We start from the raw sequence: 18,968 nt of genomic DNA, 5'->3' as shown, positions 1-18,968 counted from the left end.
GATGGATGGATGGATGGATGGATGGATGGATGGATGGATGGAGCTGTGCCGTCCAGGCAAAATGAAGCTGTTTTGACCATTAAATAAAGGCATAACAAACACATAATAAACACATAAATGCATAATAAACACGCCAAGTCAGCGGTGGCGCATAATAAATGCAATTTACATGCCGTAGCGACTTATATATGTTTTTGTTTTCCTTTTCATGATACTTTTTTTGACTGATGCGACTTATACTCCAGAGCGACTTATACGTCGGAAAATACGATAAGCGGTTTAGGAAAAATGTTCGACCATAGATATTATTTAAAAAGTTCTAAGCAAAGATTTTGAGCAGTTAGTGCTCAAACTACTTAATGGAGATGACTCTCAACAACCACCACATCAAAATTTAGCTCAGTAGCTCTAAAACTAACCAGCTCATATGCATTGTTGTGTTTTGAAAGATTATTAATATCAATAGCTCATAGTTAGTTAAACCAGGTTGACTCCAAATGTTGATCAGTTTTAGAAACACATCGAATGGTTAACGTCTATGATGCTTTTCTTAAATATATCAAATGGTTCAGGAGACATTTTGAAAACAGACAGGCAAACACATGATCATCCATCTGTCATTGTGGTGGGCGATAAAAACAGTTAGAGCCCTGCTCCACATGCATTCAAGTTAAATCTTTTCGCCTCGTGTCAACAGCTGCTCCCCCCTAGCAGCTAAATGATGTTACCGTATGACCACCTGCTACCGACCCGACACACAAACACCGCTTCTTTTCATCCGTCAGACCCCGGCGTGCACGTGTGATTCACGCACGAGCAGCAGGAGCACATCTGCGTTATGTGCAGCTCCTGTGTTAGACTGTCGGCAGGATTTTACAAGGTAATTAGATGATGTTTGACACACGACTTTGATCAAAGAGTCCAGCGAGTCTGGGCTACATCAACTGGAACATCAGCAGCTTCTAAATGGGTCGGCGTCTCCTCGTGCTTTTGCATCATCACCTCAAAGCCTGTGTCACTGAAATATGCTCAAAGGCAAATATTAGCTGCACACATGCAGCCTGATAGGATTGTCTTGACGGCACAGTTGCTTTTGAAAGAGTCGACTATTATTTGTGATTATTTATTTAAGATAATTATGTGAAAACAAAGAATATTTTAGTTTCAAACCTTGATGCATGGACCAACACGTGTAGCTGTGTGATCGTTTATGAAGCATTCACTCTGTTGCGATGCTTTTTTTCTTCCGTACGTTGTTCAGCATCTTTTTCGTCCCACATTTTTTGTGCCATTTCAACAAATCAGAAATCAAAGTGTTCAGCTCGTTCAGGACAATCCTGCTATGACTTTTGATATTGGTGCAACTTTAGCTTTTTGAAATATTTAGCCTTTTCTGCCATTTTTTTCCTCCTAGAAAATTAATTGAGCTCATTTTACGTCCTTCACATCTTTAGATCATTTACAACTTTTTACTGCTTCGTTCACATTTTGTTCTGCTTCAGCTTCTTTCAGCTTCCTTGTGCAAATTTAAACTTTTTTCAGCTAACTTCAGCTGTTTTGTGCTCCTTTCATATTATTTCTACTAACTAAAGCATTTTTGTGCTTCTTCTAACTTCTTTCTGCTAATTTCAACTTGTCATGCTCCTTTCAGCTTATTCCTGCAAGCGTCAGCTTTTTATGCTATTTCAGCTACTATTCAGCAGCTACATCCACATTTTTGCACTATTTTCTACTTTTTTCAGCCTATTTCAGCAAAAGTGTGCTCTCTTCACTTCCTTCTTGTAACTTAAGCTTATTTCTGCCTTTTTAGCTACTTTTCAGCTGTTTTTTCAGCTTTTTTCCAGATAATTTTCACATTTTGGTTCTAATTTCTGCTTCTTTAAGTCTAATTGGGCACAATTGCGCTCTCTCCACTCTTCTGGTATTTTAAGCTTCTTCCTGTCTTTTTAGCTACTTTTATGCTAATTTTTAAGCTAATTTCAGCTTTTAAAGCTTTACTATTTTTTTTTTTTGCTCATTTCTGCTTATTTAAACCATTTTCAGCAAATATGTGTTCTTTCTGTTTTCTTCTGCTAACCTAAGCTTGTTCTTCCATTTTAGCTGCATTTCAGCATGTTTTAGATAATTTCAGCTATTTTTCAGCAAGTTCTTCAGCAATAAGCATTCACCCTGCATTTTTGCAGGAAATGCAATTTCTCTAGTTTTAATTAAACTCCACATGCATACTTTGTCTTGACATTGTATCTGTACATGACATTTTTGATTTTGCAGTAAAAGTACACACAGTAAGTATCTGATATAATTTGTGAGGGAGGAGAGAACATTATTTGAGCGAGGCCATGGAACAGCTGAGTTTTGGACCACCTAAGTCTGCAAACAGTATCAAGTTTTTCTCAACTCTACTGGTATTGTCTCTGAAAACCATGCAAAGTGACAACAGGTACCTTGAGAACACCTTCACTGACAGTTGGGCCAATTTAGAAAGTAAACAAGTCCACGGAAAACTGCAGATGGTGCACATCTTAACTTGTTTTCTTGTCCCCAAAGACTTTTTTTTTTTTGCTTCTCGTCTTCACACAAAGGCTGGGGCGGCTTGACACCTGAAGAAGCTAGCCAATCGATGAGTCCCAGGGATGAGCTAAGTGCCATTGCTAGGCATTACATCATCGTGTTGAGTCACTCCCTGGGATCAGGAGGCGGGGGGAATGCGTGCCCAAAAAAATCCTGACTCTGGATGATAGTTCACTCACAGCAAAGGCAGAAGATAGAGTTCTGACAGCAGAAATGAATTAAGAAACCTGGTCTAGATGGTGGTCATGAGGTGCAGCAGATAAACAACATTTATCACTAAGGAGAAAATGATCCCCGGGTTGGTCTCGGAGCTGCAGCAGACAACTTTTGCTCAGGTGAAGTGTGTCTATGTCATGACAACCCAGCAAGCGATACAGATGGGTGCTGAGATTACAAGGCGCGGGGTCAAACGCACCGTACGCAGGAGCTAGCACAAACTACCACAACGCCCGAGGCCACGAGCACATGCTGAAATACTAACAGTGGCCAGAAAACAGAGAGCACAACCCCCTGAAGCTAAATTATACTTCAAGGGTGAATATTTTATGTTTCTTAAACGACTTTAACAGACCAAAATGTGGACTGTGTAGCCAACACAAAAAAACCTGAGGATTTTCTGAAACATGAAAGAAAAAAGTTAAACTAAAATAAACATATTTTTGTTTTCATTTTAATGCCGTATTTTTCAGAGTATAAGGCACACTTCATATCCTTAAATTTTCTTAACAGTGAGCCTTATGTATTAATTCTGGTTGTGCTTACTGACCTCCAACCAATTTTATGTGGTTATTGTGAATGAGTTGAATAAAGTTTGACTCATCTGACTGTTTTGTTTCGCTTAACGCGCCTTATAGTTTGAAAAATACGGTAATAAATAAGTTGTATTTTTCCATTTCCACCTTTTTTTTTTTTTTTACTCTTTGGTGGTGGGATATGACCCTTGAATCAACCAATTAAAACTTAAATTAACATGAAGATTGAGCTTTTGTTGTGAAAAAAGTTAGAAAACTTACTAGAGGAGAAACAGGATGCAATTGGCGCTAAATCCACAAGAATAAATAAATGACCAAAGACGTAAAAAAGGCTGTAAGAGATAAATATTTCAAACTGAAGATCACTGTGAATTCCTGAGAGAGGAAAAGAAAAGCCTTGCTTTGAGCTCCTTTAATGAACAACAATTATCTCTGTGGACACCAGATGTGCACGAAAATGAGTTGTTCTCTTCAGGTGGTTGGAGAAGTAGGATTTCAGAATAGAAAATCAATCCTGCGTGACAAACAAATGAAGCACGTGTAACGATAGCTAAGCTGCAGAAACGCACAAAGAAAAATCAGACTAGTTTACAGTTTTGCTTTAATGAGTGATGAGTAAAGGGCAACACACACAAACAGACTGCAAATATGTAAATACAGTACATATACTATAATACTGTGAATATACTGGAAATACTCCCTCAATACTCCCTCCTCGCAACAATGGAGCTACAAATGTATTACCTAGTATGTGGATGTAGCTCATTTTCAGAGCAAGTCTCCAGGTAATTTATAGCATGTTGCCATGTCAGTTTTGCAGTATTGAAAACTGCTATAAAGTTATGTTTTAAAGTTCTTAATTAAAAGGAAAACAACTTTTTTTTAAGTTGATGAAAGCCTGTATTTTATCAGTGACCGTTAAGGACATTTAAACTAAAACAAATTACAAATGCATCAAAACCTTTAAATTAAGACGGGCTAAAACGTATTCCAAGTTGTGTTTCCAGAACTAGATCAAAACTCAACGACTCTACAAGTAAACTGCTGTTGTTACTCTGTATTGTTTTAAATTGTTAGTGTTTAGCGTATATCTTAGATCTTTTAGCGTTCATTTAGCGTACTGTATTTTTTGGACTATAAGGCGCATTAAGCTAAACAAAACAGTCAGATAAGTCGAACTTTATTAATCTCATTCACAATAACTAGATAAAATCAGTTCAAGGTTAGCACAAGCAGAATTAATACATAAGGTGCACCTGATTCTAAGGCTCGCTGTCGATTTTTGAGAAAATTAAAGGATTTTTGGTGCACCTTATAGTCCGAAAAATATGGTATATCTTAGTGTATATCTTAGCTCCTTATACTGTTTCTTTGTATACTTTATAATTTTGCTATTTTTGGGTGTACAGTAGTTCCTCGCTTCTTCGCGGTTCGTTTATTGTGGACTCACTCTATGGCGGTTTTTCAAAATAAGATTGGACGTGACACACAATTGGCTGATTGATGGATGAGCCGCAGGATTGGCATGGAATTTTTTATTAAAAATAAATTATTTTAAGACGCATCTCCTGCACATTTGTGCAGCCCTTACTGCAGGATAAACGTCCTGCTGCAGCTGATCAGCTGTTCAGAGCGGAGAAGTGGGTGTGGCCAAGAGCGCTTGCAGGTGGCAAAGGGCAGAGGAGGCAGGGAGCTGAAATCATGACATTCTGTGCTCTTTTAGAGCGTTTAGAAACATTGTTTAGAATATTGCAAGAGTGTGGGAATGGTTTAAAACGCCATATATTTATATATATAATAAGAAAAAACTACTACTTACTATTTGTACTACTATTCCTACTTTGTGATTTTTCACTTATCGCGGGTCTTCAGGGTATGGATCCCCGTGATAAACGAGGGACTACTGTAACTGGGACCCTAAGTACACAATTTCGTTCCACCTTATGTACCACATGTGATGCAAATGACAATACAGGAACTTGAACTTGTTACACATAATGGGAAACTGAGAAGTGATAAATTTGCTTAACTGCGACAACAAACCAAACCTGGAAATTAATATGGTGAGGAATATAACACTTTATAATGAGATCCAATGTTTTGTTGTTGTTTTTTTCTTTTATCAAATATGCTATAGCTAAAGCAAGCTCTTCCTCTGAAGACTTGTCTGTTAAGGCATATCATTTTAGAAGTGACTGTAACGGGTGATCTTTTTACTCATTTATTTATGACGAATACGAAAAACAAAGATATATACTGTATATGTCTGATTTTCACAAACACCCTCTGTTCACCAGTGTCAGTCCAAGTTAAAATAGTGGCATTCTGTAAATATCACTGTGCCCCATGCTGTGACAAAAAAAAATACCTGGATCATCAATACAAATACATCTATTCCAAATACAATCTGTGCATGCATCTCTCCAGGCAATCCAAGGAAGACAGGGACATCACACTGGGATTATGTTACTCAGTAATGTAGTCGATAATCACCTAGGGCATTTTCACCAGACTTGGCTGCCTCCCTAAAAGAGCTGAGCAAAGAAAAGAAAAATAAAGGACTGAGCTACATGGAAAAACAGCCGTTATCTTCACGCTAAAAACCTGCGGAGGTTCAGTCAAAGGGTTTAAAAGTATCCTCGCTAACATCTAAATATCCCCAATCATCTTCGAAAATCTAAGAAGCAGCCAGGCTGCAATAAGCCAGCAGCTACAAAAGAATGCTGTGAATCAAAGAAGCTTAGATACCTTCACCTCCCTGCATGTGATGTGAAGACGCATTCACATCAAATGTTTTCTGAATCCTTCAAGAGAAACTCACCTTGACGACGTGACAGAGTTTGTTTTTAACAAAACAGCAGAATTAAGTCTGACAAAACATGTTGTTTTTTTTTTAAAGAAGCAAGAAGAATATAGAACTTTGTTTGGCATGCTGCTATATGACAATGCACTGTAGGAAAATGTGACAAAATTCAACACTCCATCCATCCATCCATCCATCATCTTCTGCTTATTCTAAAGTCAGGTCACAGGGCAGCAGTTTGAGCAGGGAGGCCCAAACATCTCTTTCCACAGCCACCTCTTCCAGATCTTCTGGGAGGACTCCAAGGTGTTCCCAGACCAACCAAGGGACATAGTCTCTCCAGCATGTCCTGGGTCTTTTCCGAGGTCTTCTCCCAGTCAGACATGCCCAAAGCACCTCCCTAGGAAGGTGCCCAGGGAGCATCCTTACCAGATGCCTGAACCACCTCAACTGGCTCCTTTAAATGTGGAGGAGCAACGGTTCTACTCTGAGTCTCTGCAGATAACTGAACTTCTCACCCTGTCTCTAAGGGAGAGTCCAGCTACCCTGCAGAGGAAACTTATTTCAACCACCTGTATCCACGATCTCATTCTTTCCGTCACTACCCAGAGCTCGTGACTATAGGTGAGGGTTGAAATGTAGACTGGCTGATAAACAGAGAGCTTTGCCTTACAGCTCAGCTCCCTCTTCACCACAACAGACCGGCACAGAGTCTGCAATATTGCAGATGCTGCACCAATCCGTCAGTCAATCTCACAATCCATTCTTCCCTCACTCGTGAACAAAACGTTACTTGAACTCTTCCACTTGAGGCAGAAACTCAACCTCGACCCAAAGAGAGCAATCCACCCTTTTCTGACTGAGGACCACGGCCTCAGATTTGGAGGTGCTGATTCTCATTCCAGCCACTTCACACACGGCTGCAAATCACTGCAGTGAGAGCTGAAGGTCACGGCACGATGACGCCAACAGGACCACATCATCTGCAAAGAGCAGAGATGGAATCCTGAGGCCATCTGGCTGCACTGAGAAATTCTGTCCATAAACGTTACAGAATCGGTGACAACGGGCAGCCCTGGCAGAGTCCAACTCCCACCCTGAAGGGGTCCGACTTACTACTGGTAAAGCAAACCAAACTCTTACACCGCTTGTATATGGACCGAACAGCCCATAACAATGGGTTTGAATACTACATATCTAAATTTCCTTTGATAGTTACACATTTCCAAAACTGTGACTTTTAGAAATAGGCCATAACTGGATGCGACCAAGTTAAGATCAATCTAGACTACACTTAATTTGTACTTAAATGATAGTATTTGAATTTTAAAGTGCTCCATAGTGAAATCATCCTATTGTACTTTCAAATTTTTGCTGTTAGAGACTCAAAGTGAAAGTTATTAAGTAATGTAAATCAATGTAATGTGTTAAAAATCAAACTTTGGATTGCTTGAGATGAGGGGGAGGGGTATCTTTAAAAACTGACCCCGCACCGACGCACCCCCTTTTTTTAATTTGCTTTTTCTTCTTCTCCCCACAGTCGGTTCTCAATAGGATGTCTTTAGAGCTCACACAATGAAAAATCACTCACGGTCCCTATTCATGTGCTGATTAATATGCAACGGCAGCTCATCCTTTTCTAACACAGAGGAAATAAAACAGACAGCCGAGTCATTCTGAACTTCTGTTGGAACTATCAGCTCTTTCAGATCTAAAAGCGCTGTGATATGATGGGAGTTTATTGATGATGGAAAATATGTCTCATTTGCATTCCACACTGTTTTTTAACCTTTGCTTGAAGCTCTGTCATCTATGGATCACAGACCTGTAATAATAACATGCCTGTAGGAAAACCATTTTATTTGTCTTCCTCGCATAGTTTTTGCCATTACCGCTCACAGTGAAAATTGTGGGATGACTAAAATTATATTGGTCCAAATTGTTGTGTGTGTGCATGAAAAGCTAATTAACTTTAATGGCCACACAGAGAAGCTGGTGGAATTTGGCTCCAGCAGATTTCTGCACCGCACATTGCCATCAACCATTTGGTGGTGCAGCAGCAAACGTTGGGATGGCCAGTCTAACATAAGTCCCAGTTTAGCACAGAATTAGATTCTACTTGTTTGTGGTAAAATACGATGAGCAGATGGGGCGCTTTTTCTTGAATGAATTACACAAATCAGGAGGTGCTCCCCTGCAAATACTTGAACTGCCAAATATTATGTGAAAAATGAATAACTGGATCTTATTCAGAGCCTCTCCAGTTAGTCTCGTATTCCTCGGATGATCTCCAGATCCACCATCTTGGACAGCAGCTTGTGGTGGTAATTCTTGTTCTACAATAAAACAGTTTAAACAGTTTCTCCTGCTGCTGCAGAACCTACATAGAGATGCTTTTCTACCAGGTTTAGTCTTCTTAAAACCACCACAGAACCAGGTCACATGTCAATTTCATATTTTATACTTGTCCTTCCTTTCAGTGTATTTTGAGGTTTTTGTACAGAATTGCAGTGCAAAAAACAGCTCAACTAAAAAGAGCAGTTTATGTCTAATTTCTCTTTCATATAAATATCTCAATCATGTCTAGATAATGGAAGCTGTTCTAAATAAAATGTTTGTTTTTTTACATGCAGCAACACGTAAGAATTATAAATAGTTTAAATCCACAATAGGTGAAGTTTCTTGCAAACCTTGGCTTGCTGGACATTGCAACAGGTTTTCTTTCTTTGTTGAGAAGTGAAGTCAAAAGATCCCATTTTATGGATGCTGTCATGTTGTATTTTTGGAACCAGAGTCTGTGTATGAGGGATGTCAGGCTTTAAGCCCCACCTACTCCCCAGCATGCAATCATGGTATCTCATTGCCTTTTTAAAAGCATGAAATTACTACAAACAGAGAAAAGTGGCAAAGAGGAGGTGAACAGCAGTTGTTAAACATGCTCTGGAAGAGGAGGGTTTTAAATGCTTGACAATAACAGCGGGCCACAGCAGTACAGTTATGTGACACTACATGCATACATATTAAAGTATAATCAAACTACCTCGTTGGCCGTACTACCTGACAGACCATTCAGAAGACTGTCTCTTTTGAATGACTCTTTGAATGGAACAGATCCTGAAGATCCGGCTCCCTCGTTAAGCTGTAAATCCCATCTCTAGAAAATGGTGATTTTGTTTGCAGCGCTCCACTGTACATGGAAGCATTGTCCAATAAGAAAATGAAATAATTGGCCTGGTGTTCATCTTCTTGTGCTTCTTGGAATTGGAGACTGCAGATTCTACAGTGAGTGCGTGAGCTCGATTCTTCCTACGCTGTAGAATGGCAGCCACATATTATTATCCACCTGAAAAGGGTTTCTTAACTTTATTTGTGTCTTATTCTTCCGTCAACTTTAATGCGGCCCAAACCACAAAGTGTACCCTCACAAGTTTTATATCAAATGACAGACTTGTCGCCGGGATGCATGTTATTAATTTTAGTGGCATTCTGAGTTACTATGATGATGGAATTTGCAAAAACACTACGCCATATTTCTCATTGAAAAACTGACGAAACGCTCAAAAACTTCTAAAGCAACTTCTCCGTTGTTAAGTACCACTCTAATCACTGTTTCTTTTCAGTTCTATTTAAGGGTGGGTGTGTCTCCATTGAGAGAGTGTCCCTCACACATTGGGCGGGATGGTGGGTGGCATTATGGGCGGAGTTTTGGACAGCATCGTCAGTGGGGTGCCACAGCTACCTGAAAACAAAATTGGCTCATTCATTCTTTGAGATATTGAGCTGAAATTTGGTATGGTCCTAGCTCAAGAGTGAGTCGTTATGGATTCCTAACATAAATCAAAAGTCCAAGATTGTCAAATTAGCTAAACCAACAAACAAAAAAACTATAACTCATCTACTTTAAAAGATATTGAGCTGAAATATAATGTGGTGGTGCCTAACATCAATGTGCAACACATTCTGAAAGCAAATTTAAAAAGTCAAGAAACAGAAGAGAAATTCTCCATGTGGGTTCTGAATAAACCCTGCACCAGTGAGGTCACAGCTCGTAAAACCTGTTTCCCAGTGACTATTGTTTTTATTGGATTTTCTCTTTTGTTAACGTATTGATGAAAGACATTATCAATTTCATAATCTTGTACTGCTGTCATCTTAACTATGTCTGACTATCACTTACTGAATACTAAATCATTGCCTGGATAATGTTTTGTTCACTGATAGTGAAGCATCATACCAAGTACTTACCAAGAAAACAACCATTACTTCAGCACTACCTGACCATTACCTACTGTTTTGTTCCTGTGGTAACAAACCAGTAGTCCCCTAATTATGTTTGTCTGTGTGTTCCCCAGTAAGTACTAGTTAACTACCTATTAGCTCCTGATTCATTCTTCTTTGGTTTCCTTAGTAACTACCCATTAGTTCTTGATTAGTTCCTCTTCGTTTACAAGGTAATAAACCAGTAGTCCCCTAATAAGGTTTGGCTGTGTGTTCACCAGTAAGTACTAGTTAACTACCCATTAGTTCCTGATTTGTTCCTGGTTCATTCCTGAGAAATTCCTTAGTAGTTAATCAAATTTTGTTTACCTTATTGTAATGCGTTACCTTAAATTATTTTGGGTCTTCAGTTTTTGACCCTAATCCCCTGATCTGGGCAGGTCATGGTTCTGGAAACAGCTGAAGGTGCATCAGGTTTCTAAGCCCAGAACAAGTATTTTAGTAAACTGCATAAACCAGTGCTGCATTAGGTAACTGCTCTAAATCAGAACTGAAACCACTTTGGGAGAAAAGGCTCCTGTTGATCTACAGAGCAGAACCCAGTTCAAGGTGTAGTCCATAAACTGGAGCCAAGCTTTACTGGAGACCCAACAAAGTAAAACAATGATCTCGGATGTGGAGAAAAAAGGATGAACAAATTGGAAATATCTTCTTCTGAGGGACTAAACTTTCCTAAACCCTGTGAATGGCAACTATGCATAACTTAATAAACTGGAATAACAGTGAACAATGGCAATCAAGAGTTTTATTTCGGAAAATATAATAATGAAATGTAATAAAAAAACAAAAAATGCCAAAACAGATTACAATAAATTCATTTTGGCAGCCCTTCCAAATAAGATGTGTGGGTGGGAACGATTCCTATTACTTTTATCTTTTTTTCCCCCGCGGTTAAATAAACAAGAATGTGTCAATTCAACCACAATAAAGCTATTAATCCACTCATCTAGTTTAATTAATTTGTGTTCATTTGTCTGTTCAGTTCTGTTTGGGTCATGTTTAGTTCGACTTAATAGAAAAATAGAGTAAAAAAGCATATTGGATTGAAAAAGCAGACAAATATAAATAGATGGCTGGTAGATTAAAAGGCAAAAGATTTATGTGAACTTTACTAGGAGGCCAAAACTCTCACAACTAATCTTGTAAATATAGTGCAACATTAGGTCACGTTCTCTCTGACTTTAATAATAAATTCGCAGTAAATGAGCAGTTCACGAGTGTTACTCGCAAAAGCAGACTGAACAACTCCTTTACTGAATCTAATTTTGAATATGTAGTAAATTAAGTTGTTGCAAACTCCCACATATGACATGGAATACAGAATGGTTCATGGTGCAACTGCTGAGCAAAGTTGAAAACATCCAGAATCTAGACTAAAAGTGCCTTATAATTTTCCCTTGTTTGGCCACTTTTTCCAGTCCCCCCCAAGTCAAAAATAGCTAGTATTATTTTCACAGCGGCTTTGAACTCACCACAGCTGTAAAAGTCCCATATGTTGGCAATTTAGGAATTGTGTATTTTCTCCCTCGAAATGTGGAGTTCAACTTTGTGTTCTTTTTATAGAGTTCAGCTCTGTGCATGAAGTAAATATAGTTTTGTTTGATGGGTTTTTGTTATCTACTGTAGTGGGGTCATTAAATAAAGTTCAGTGTCTGCTCCCGCATCGATTATCTCTTATGTCGGGTTTCAAAAGTGCACGGGTCGGCTTTAAAACAGAACACAAATGGAACTGCACAGATCTAATTCTCTGCAATGAGAGACACTCATAGGGTCAAGAACTAGTATAATTAGTACTGCTAAAGAAAACCACTTTTAATTGAAGTGCACAGCAGGTTATGATAAGATAAGGAACAATGGAGTTAAAATGTGTGATATTACCAGTCAGGGGTGTCAAACGCAGTTACCAAAAGAAGCCAAACTTTAAAAACTTTGTCTGAGGCATGGGCCATTTTCAGCTGATACATTAACTCGAGTCAGATACCTGACATCTTTTCTTGGTTGCAGGTTCATGAACAAGAGTTCGATCTGTCTCATTTGACGTTCTGTTGTTCTTTCCACATCAGACTCAAAATAATGATAAAATGATCCAGCCATCTTTCTGCCTTCAAAGTTAGCCAACTGGTAAGAGAAGTCTATAATAAATGATGTATTCATTAGTTTTTTTAAAGAAAAAAATAGAAGAGATATTCTATTTTACATTTAAATTATTATCTTGGGGGACCAGATTTGGCCCACGGCTCTTGAGTTTGATATATATGTAATATCTGTGTGTGCACATAAAATATGTCGGTGTGTGTTGCTGAATAAAACTGCCTCACAGTAAGGTCAATTCTGAGCAGGTTTAAGGATTTTTGTCCTTTTGACAGATATTCCTGCTTTGTTTTTTCCACAGCTGACAGCACAAGGCCATTAATGGCAAAAATAAAATAAAGTACATTTAAATGGCAGAACCTTTCAACATTGCATCTCATCTAATCAGTTCCGAAATTTAAAACCATATGATCAAGATCCTGTTTAATCACTACGAGTAATCAAGCACCACTTGCGCACAGACCTCTTTAACCTATAACTGCAGTCCTCACAGTTTCATTGTGCACTAAATAGTGTGTTTCCTTCTGATTATTCCCTGTTCCCTTACACTCCTTCAGGTTGCCAGGTGATCATCATGGATACGGCAGATCGCTCCAGTAACAGTCAGAGGTGCTTACGTTCACTGAATAAGACCCTACGACATAAAAGACCTCTGTCTGTGTCCACTTCCGAAACTATATTTTATTCACTCTGGCAGTAATTTGGTTATTTCTTCAAAGCTGGTGCGGCCCTGCATTCTAATATATGTTGCTAGCCTTAAAATTCAATTATCACTGAACTGCATGAGAAACTGGAAATCAATACATGTAATTAAATTGCTCGGCCCTCAAACTGTGAGATGCTGTCATTACCCCTTCAATGCACCCAAGGTCTATCAAATAAATCAAATAATGGGATCAATTTATTTGAGTTTCTTGCTCTTGCAACAGGGAACAGCGAACGCATAGACGTCTAATTATCTCCCTGTTGGTTGCTTTCTCCTTCCCCTCTAAGGTGGAGTAAATTGCAGGGGAGTCAGAATATCTTGGCAGGATCATGAATCAAATGGAAAAAAAAAAAAATGAACACATCCTGAGCTTGCTTGGTACCACAAGAGAGGTGAAAGGAATGACCCACAGTTTGGTGAGCAAGAAGGCACCAAATATGGCTGACTTGACTAAATCTCACACATATATAACTTAGAAATCTGTGGCCTAATGTTGTCTAAAGCGTGTTTAGTTCAACTGCAAATAGCACCACAGTTTAAAATTAAATTTGTAGGTAAAAACACTATTTCAAATCAACCACCTTCGCGCATTTTGGAAAAAGTGTGTTCTTTTGAGGTAAGCTCTTTAATGGTTATGAACAATCCTCACCTTTCATATCTCTTTGAATTAATTCACTCTGGGCTGAGAACAAAGTGGACTGTTGTTACGCCGTATTATTTTACATTATTAGTGTTTAGCATATGTCAGATCTTGTAGTGTACCGTTTGGCGTTTGTTTAGCGTATATCTTAGTGTATATCTTAGATCCTTATACTGTATATGGTTTCATTTTATACTTTATATTTTTTGCGATTTTTGTGTGTAACTGGGACCTTGATTACATAATTTCGTTCCACCTCATGTACCACATGTGATGGAAATGACAGTACAATTGACTTGAACTTGGACTGCTCTGTTTAAACAGAACTCCAATCTTAAAGTGGTTTTAATAGTGGCTTATTTAAACACTGGTTTTACACCTTTACATCATCAGTTTTGCATTGCATGGTTGTTTGCCAACATGAACATAGCCAACCATAAATGGTAAATGGACTGTACTTATGTAGCGTCTTACTCAAAGCTCTTTACACAACAATCTGTGTCCTCATTTACCCATTCATACAGCACTCTACTAGATCTATACAAAGCTAATTGAACAAATCATTCTAATGAGACTAATCAGAGCTTTATCACATTCATACACCGATGGGACAAACATCGGAGGCAATGAGGGGTTCAGTGTCTTACCCAGGAACACTTCGGCACGTGACTGCTGGTGGATTCCAACCCCCAACTCTTGCATTGGAGGACGACTGCTCTAACCACTCAGCCACAGCAGTGGAACATGTTTTGGTTGGTTGTTGATGTGAGCCTATATGATTTTTGTATGAGCCTAAGCACTAGAGCTGTCATTTCTAATCTGAGTCCAAAGCTCGGCCCGGCCCGCCCCACCTTTGGGGCGTGGCCATGATAATATGCTGGATGGGCCGGCCAGGTCGGTGTTGGGTTTTTGATTGTGTCAGCGGATCAGCTGCAATCCAATTATATGGAAACATGTCTTGCCATAAAATCCAAATATATGGAAACATGGCCTGCCGTACCTTCACCAGCCACACACGGATATTTCACAGCAAGCTGACTGACCTTGAAAGGGGTAAAATAAAGTTCAGTTAAGCTTCAGATGGGACTATATTGCCAGGAAGCGATCCATCAGCCCAAATGGACGTTCATTCAGCCGCTGCACTCAGTGGACGCGCACGGCCGACGACCCAAACAGGTGAGATCTTAAAGCAGACATGTCAGAGCAGGGTCCGTGTCTGAATAATGCAGAATGCAGGCAGAAACAGGGACCTGTAATTACCGTTAATTTGTCGGGTCAGGTGGGGTTTGAAAATGATGGCTACGGGCTGGGGCTAGGTCGGATCTAATTTTTTGGACTAGAATGCAACTCTACTAAGCACCAATAAGAACGTCCAAACAGCAAATACCTTTACATGCAGTGCATTCCACACTAGTGCATTTTATTGTTTTAATATGGTCATAATAAAATATGCAGAATCTTTTTGACAGTTAAAATTTATAAAAACTACAATCCAGAGCCAACTTTCATCTGTTCTCCGTTCACGTTTTTAAGCAAAATTTTGTACATAAATACACATTAACAGTGCCGATCTGTATTCCAGTTTCACAAAACTAAATCCATCCATTTACGCTCTTCGCCCTCTTTTCCTTTCCCAGTTCTTGCTTATTTCCAGCAGCCACTGCGCAACAGGCAGGTGGAACATGAACGGGTCGCAAGTCCCTCATAGAGACCCACGATCACACACATCTGGATAATTTAGAGCTGCCAATGAATCTAATGTAAACAAGTTTGTTCTGTGAAAATAAAACTCAGAGCAGCTGGAAAAAACCCTATGCATGTCCGTGGAGAACATTTAAACTCCACCCAGAAAGGCCCAAGGCCGGGAGACGATCCTGCGACCTTCTTGCTATGAAGTGGAAGCTCTAACCACTGCACTGCTGCGCCACCCGCAAACTAAATTTAATGTCAGTATTATTTAGATATGAATATTTTGTAATTTAAACATGTGCAGCCCAAATGAAATTAGTTTTTATTCATTATTTTCTATAATTCGTTGTTTCAAATGAAAGTATTGCACTTTGGTCTTGGCTGAAGCTCTAACTGTTAACTTTTCAATCCTGTTTGAGTGAAAATCCTTTTGTCCAAATTGAAGATATTCAAAGAGCTAATTATAAATGATGGACAGTGATTTTTAAATATATGTATATTTATATTTATATTCTAGTAAAATTAGTTAATTTGAAGAATTGATGTGATTGTTTTTGTTTGTTGTTGTTGTTTTACACCTGGTAATGACACACCAACTTGTTTACGAGTGGCTTTAAACAGTCAATGTGCTTCTTTCAGCACATCTACCACCAACCCCCTCCCAAAAGATAGGAAATAAAAGAGAAATAACTCTGAGCATTCCAGCATGTGTTTCTGCATCCAAAGCTTCTGCTTCAATAAATATTTTGCAGCAGGACCTGGGGGGTAAACTTGTATTCACAATAAGTCTAAAGCATGTAGACAGACTGTTTTAAACCAAAGCATGAGGCCACAGTCCTAGACCTTAAAGTGACAGCGTCAGACTGCTCTCTCTGGAGAGGAGAGTTAACAATTTGAAGAAAACACTAAATGAATTAGGGCGGCACGGTGGCACCACGTTGGTGGAGCTGGTGCCTTTCAGGCGAGAAGGGTGCCGGATCGAATCCCAGCCAGGGGGCTATTCTGGGTAGAGTCTACACGTTCTCTCCGTGCATGTGTGGGTTTTCTTTGGGTACTCCAGTTTCCTCCCACAGACCAAAAACATGCATGTTAGGCTGATTGGTAACTCTAAATTGCCCCTGGGTGCGAGTGAGAGAGTTATTTGTTTCATATTATCCCTGTGATGGACTGGAGACCTGTCCAGAGTGTCCCCTGCCTCCCGCACAGTGACTGCTGGACACCAGTGACACCCATGACCCAAAAAAGAAGAGGCAGGTAAAGATAATTGACGGACTAAATAAATTAGTACAATGGTTTTGTTTAAATGACTAATTCCTACTGTCTATAACAGGTAAGATATTTATTATTCATAAACTGTAACAGAACACCATTACAAAAATACATGAACCGTCTTTTTAATTTTGTGTTCTCAGGTTGTCTCACTAAAAACTTTTTTTTTTAAAGTATGACTTTTAAATAGTGCAAGATTAAAAAAAAATATATATATATAGTGTGGGTGAGGAGTTCACAAACATTTAAAGTAAACCAGAGGTCAGAGCTGAATTCAGCTTTAACAAGAGCAAGCTTCTTCTCAGACAGAAAAATAAAATAAATACAAAAAAAATTAAAAATTAAATAAAATAAAAAACTAGAAGGCAAAATGAAAAGTGACCTGTAGAGTGTGGAGAAGTGAAACATCCGTTAAATCAGAGCATCCAACTGTTCCCTCTCTCCAGTGACCCCTGGGGGTCCTCAAACTTCACTTGCAACACTCAACTGCAGGAGACAAAAAGAGAGGGGGGGGGGGGGGCAGATGCGGGGAGGGGGCAGATGCGGGGAGGGGGCTGTGGGTGGCTTGGTGGGTGTTGGAGGCTCCGCACTAAATAACCATGGGAGCTCTGGGATTGGGTCCTATTGTATCCACTGAATGACTATTCAGTCGTCCTCAATGGATGACGAACTTCTTCCCAACCAACCAAATTAAAAGCTATGATCAAATCAGTGTGGAGCAGGAGCTGAGTCAATATTCCTTTTTGCGCATAAAGAACCCCGCGCTAAGTTGGGAACCACAGAGTTTTATAGAGCAAAGGGCGGAAAAACGGATGCAAGATGATCAAAAGACTTAATCTGTGAAAACAAATCGGGAGTTTAACAGAAATTCTCCAAACTGACACATTAGGAAGGTTCTTCCTTGTGACCATGGCACAGTGTGCGCGCATAATGGACAATAATTTGTGCGTAATGGCATAAAAATCGGAGTTTTCTTGTTGGAAACGGGCAGAAACCTGGCTGAAACAAAGCATCTCCGCGTGCGTGCAGACGCCGCCGCGTCCTCCATGCGTCTCTGTGAGCCAGGAGAATAAACAGAAAGTCTAAGCAGAACCTTTGGGTCAGAAAACGGGCTGTTTTTTTGTTGTTTTTTTTTGCTTTAGGCTGATTGGAAGTGCGTCACTGAACGCTGCGGATGGATGGACAGCCTGTAATAAACACCACCACTGAATGTGTGGAGGGGACCACAAGGCGTCCCCCTGCAGTCTCCCTGTCAGCATCATCCCCACGCTGCGTGAGAATACAACACTCAGCACGTGTGGAGAGGCAAAAAAAAAAAAAAAAAAAAACACGCTTTGGACAAAAATTCCAAACTGGAGCCAATAAATGCGGAGCCTTCTGTGATTTACGCGCAGAATAATTAGAAATCACATGCGCCGATTTGAGTTTTCCAAATATGCTCCCCACTTCCTAAAGAAACTTTCTGAATGAGTTGTTTCTGCAGAGCTCCATCCTCCTCGTGCCACCGGCTGCCTGTCCGGAGTCAGTGCCAGGAGAGGCGCGGGTGCACGCAGAGAGAGAGAGAGAGAGGATGCTGCTCCGGGATCCGGGACCGCTCGGCCTCGGTTCGCTCGGACTTAATCCGCGCGCATGGCTTATTGTTGGGGATAAACAAGTCATCTTACCTGCGCAGCCGATCAGCAGCAGCGCCCACATCATGTCCCTTATTTGAAGCATTGTAACGTGCCACAGATATTCTCCTTGAAGAACTCTTTCTTTTCTTCTTCTTGTTCACAGGATATGAGCCTCTCCAGAGAAAATCACTGCAACAGGATTGGATGTTTTCCTCTCTCTCTGATTATTTTTGGTCCTACAGTCGCTCCCGCGCCGCGGCACAATGAGTGACAAGCAGCAGCCGTAGTTCGCAGTCGCGCACACACGCACTGAACAGATACCAGCACGAATCCCTCCGCCCGGTAGGATTCTCTCCCCCCCCCCTGCACTGTTCCTCCACCCCTTCACACACAGAGGGGGCGGGCTGAGGTGCATGCAGCATCAAAATAGTGCGCGGAGTGACAGATGGTCACCAAGGACTTTAATTCGGATTAATAAGATTACAAATTTTCAAAGTGTAGTTTGGAAGCAGAGTGATTTTATTTATTTATTTTTTTCATGGAGGAACTTTAAAAA

General features: G+C 39.9%; 1 protein-coding gene across 1 annotated transcript in view; it reads right to left on the bottom strand.

Annotated features, from left to right (window-relative positions):
• ncam1a (neural cell adhesion molecule 1a) overlaps positions 1 to 18,731 on the bottom strand; it is a 345,049-nt gene extending 326,318 nt beyond the window's left edge. The window contains exon 1 of the mRNA XM_037687811.1: positions 18,464 to 18,731. Within this exon, the coding sequence (XP_037543739.1) occupies positions 18,464 to 18,515 (52 nt within the window). The 5' untranslated portion in view covers positions 18,516 to 18,731. The remainder of the gene's footprint in view (positions 1 to 18,463) is intronic.
• Between the last annotated feature and the right edge of the window lie 237 nt (positions 18,732 to 18,968).

Source organism: Nematolebias whitei, chromosome 14, assembly GCF_014905685.2.
Source record: "Nematolebias whitei isolate Nwh7 chromosome 14, NemWhi1, whole genome shotgun sequence".
Taxonomy (NCBI): Eukaryota; Metazoa; Chordata; class Actinopteri; order Cyprinodontiformes; family Rivulidae; genus Nematolebias; species Nematolebias whitei.
Note: the sequence above shows the minus strand (reverse complement) of the source record. Positions and strands in the feature narration are given on the sequence as shown.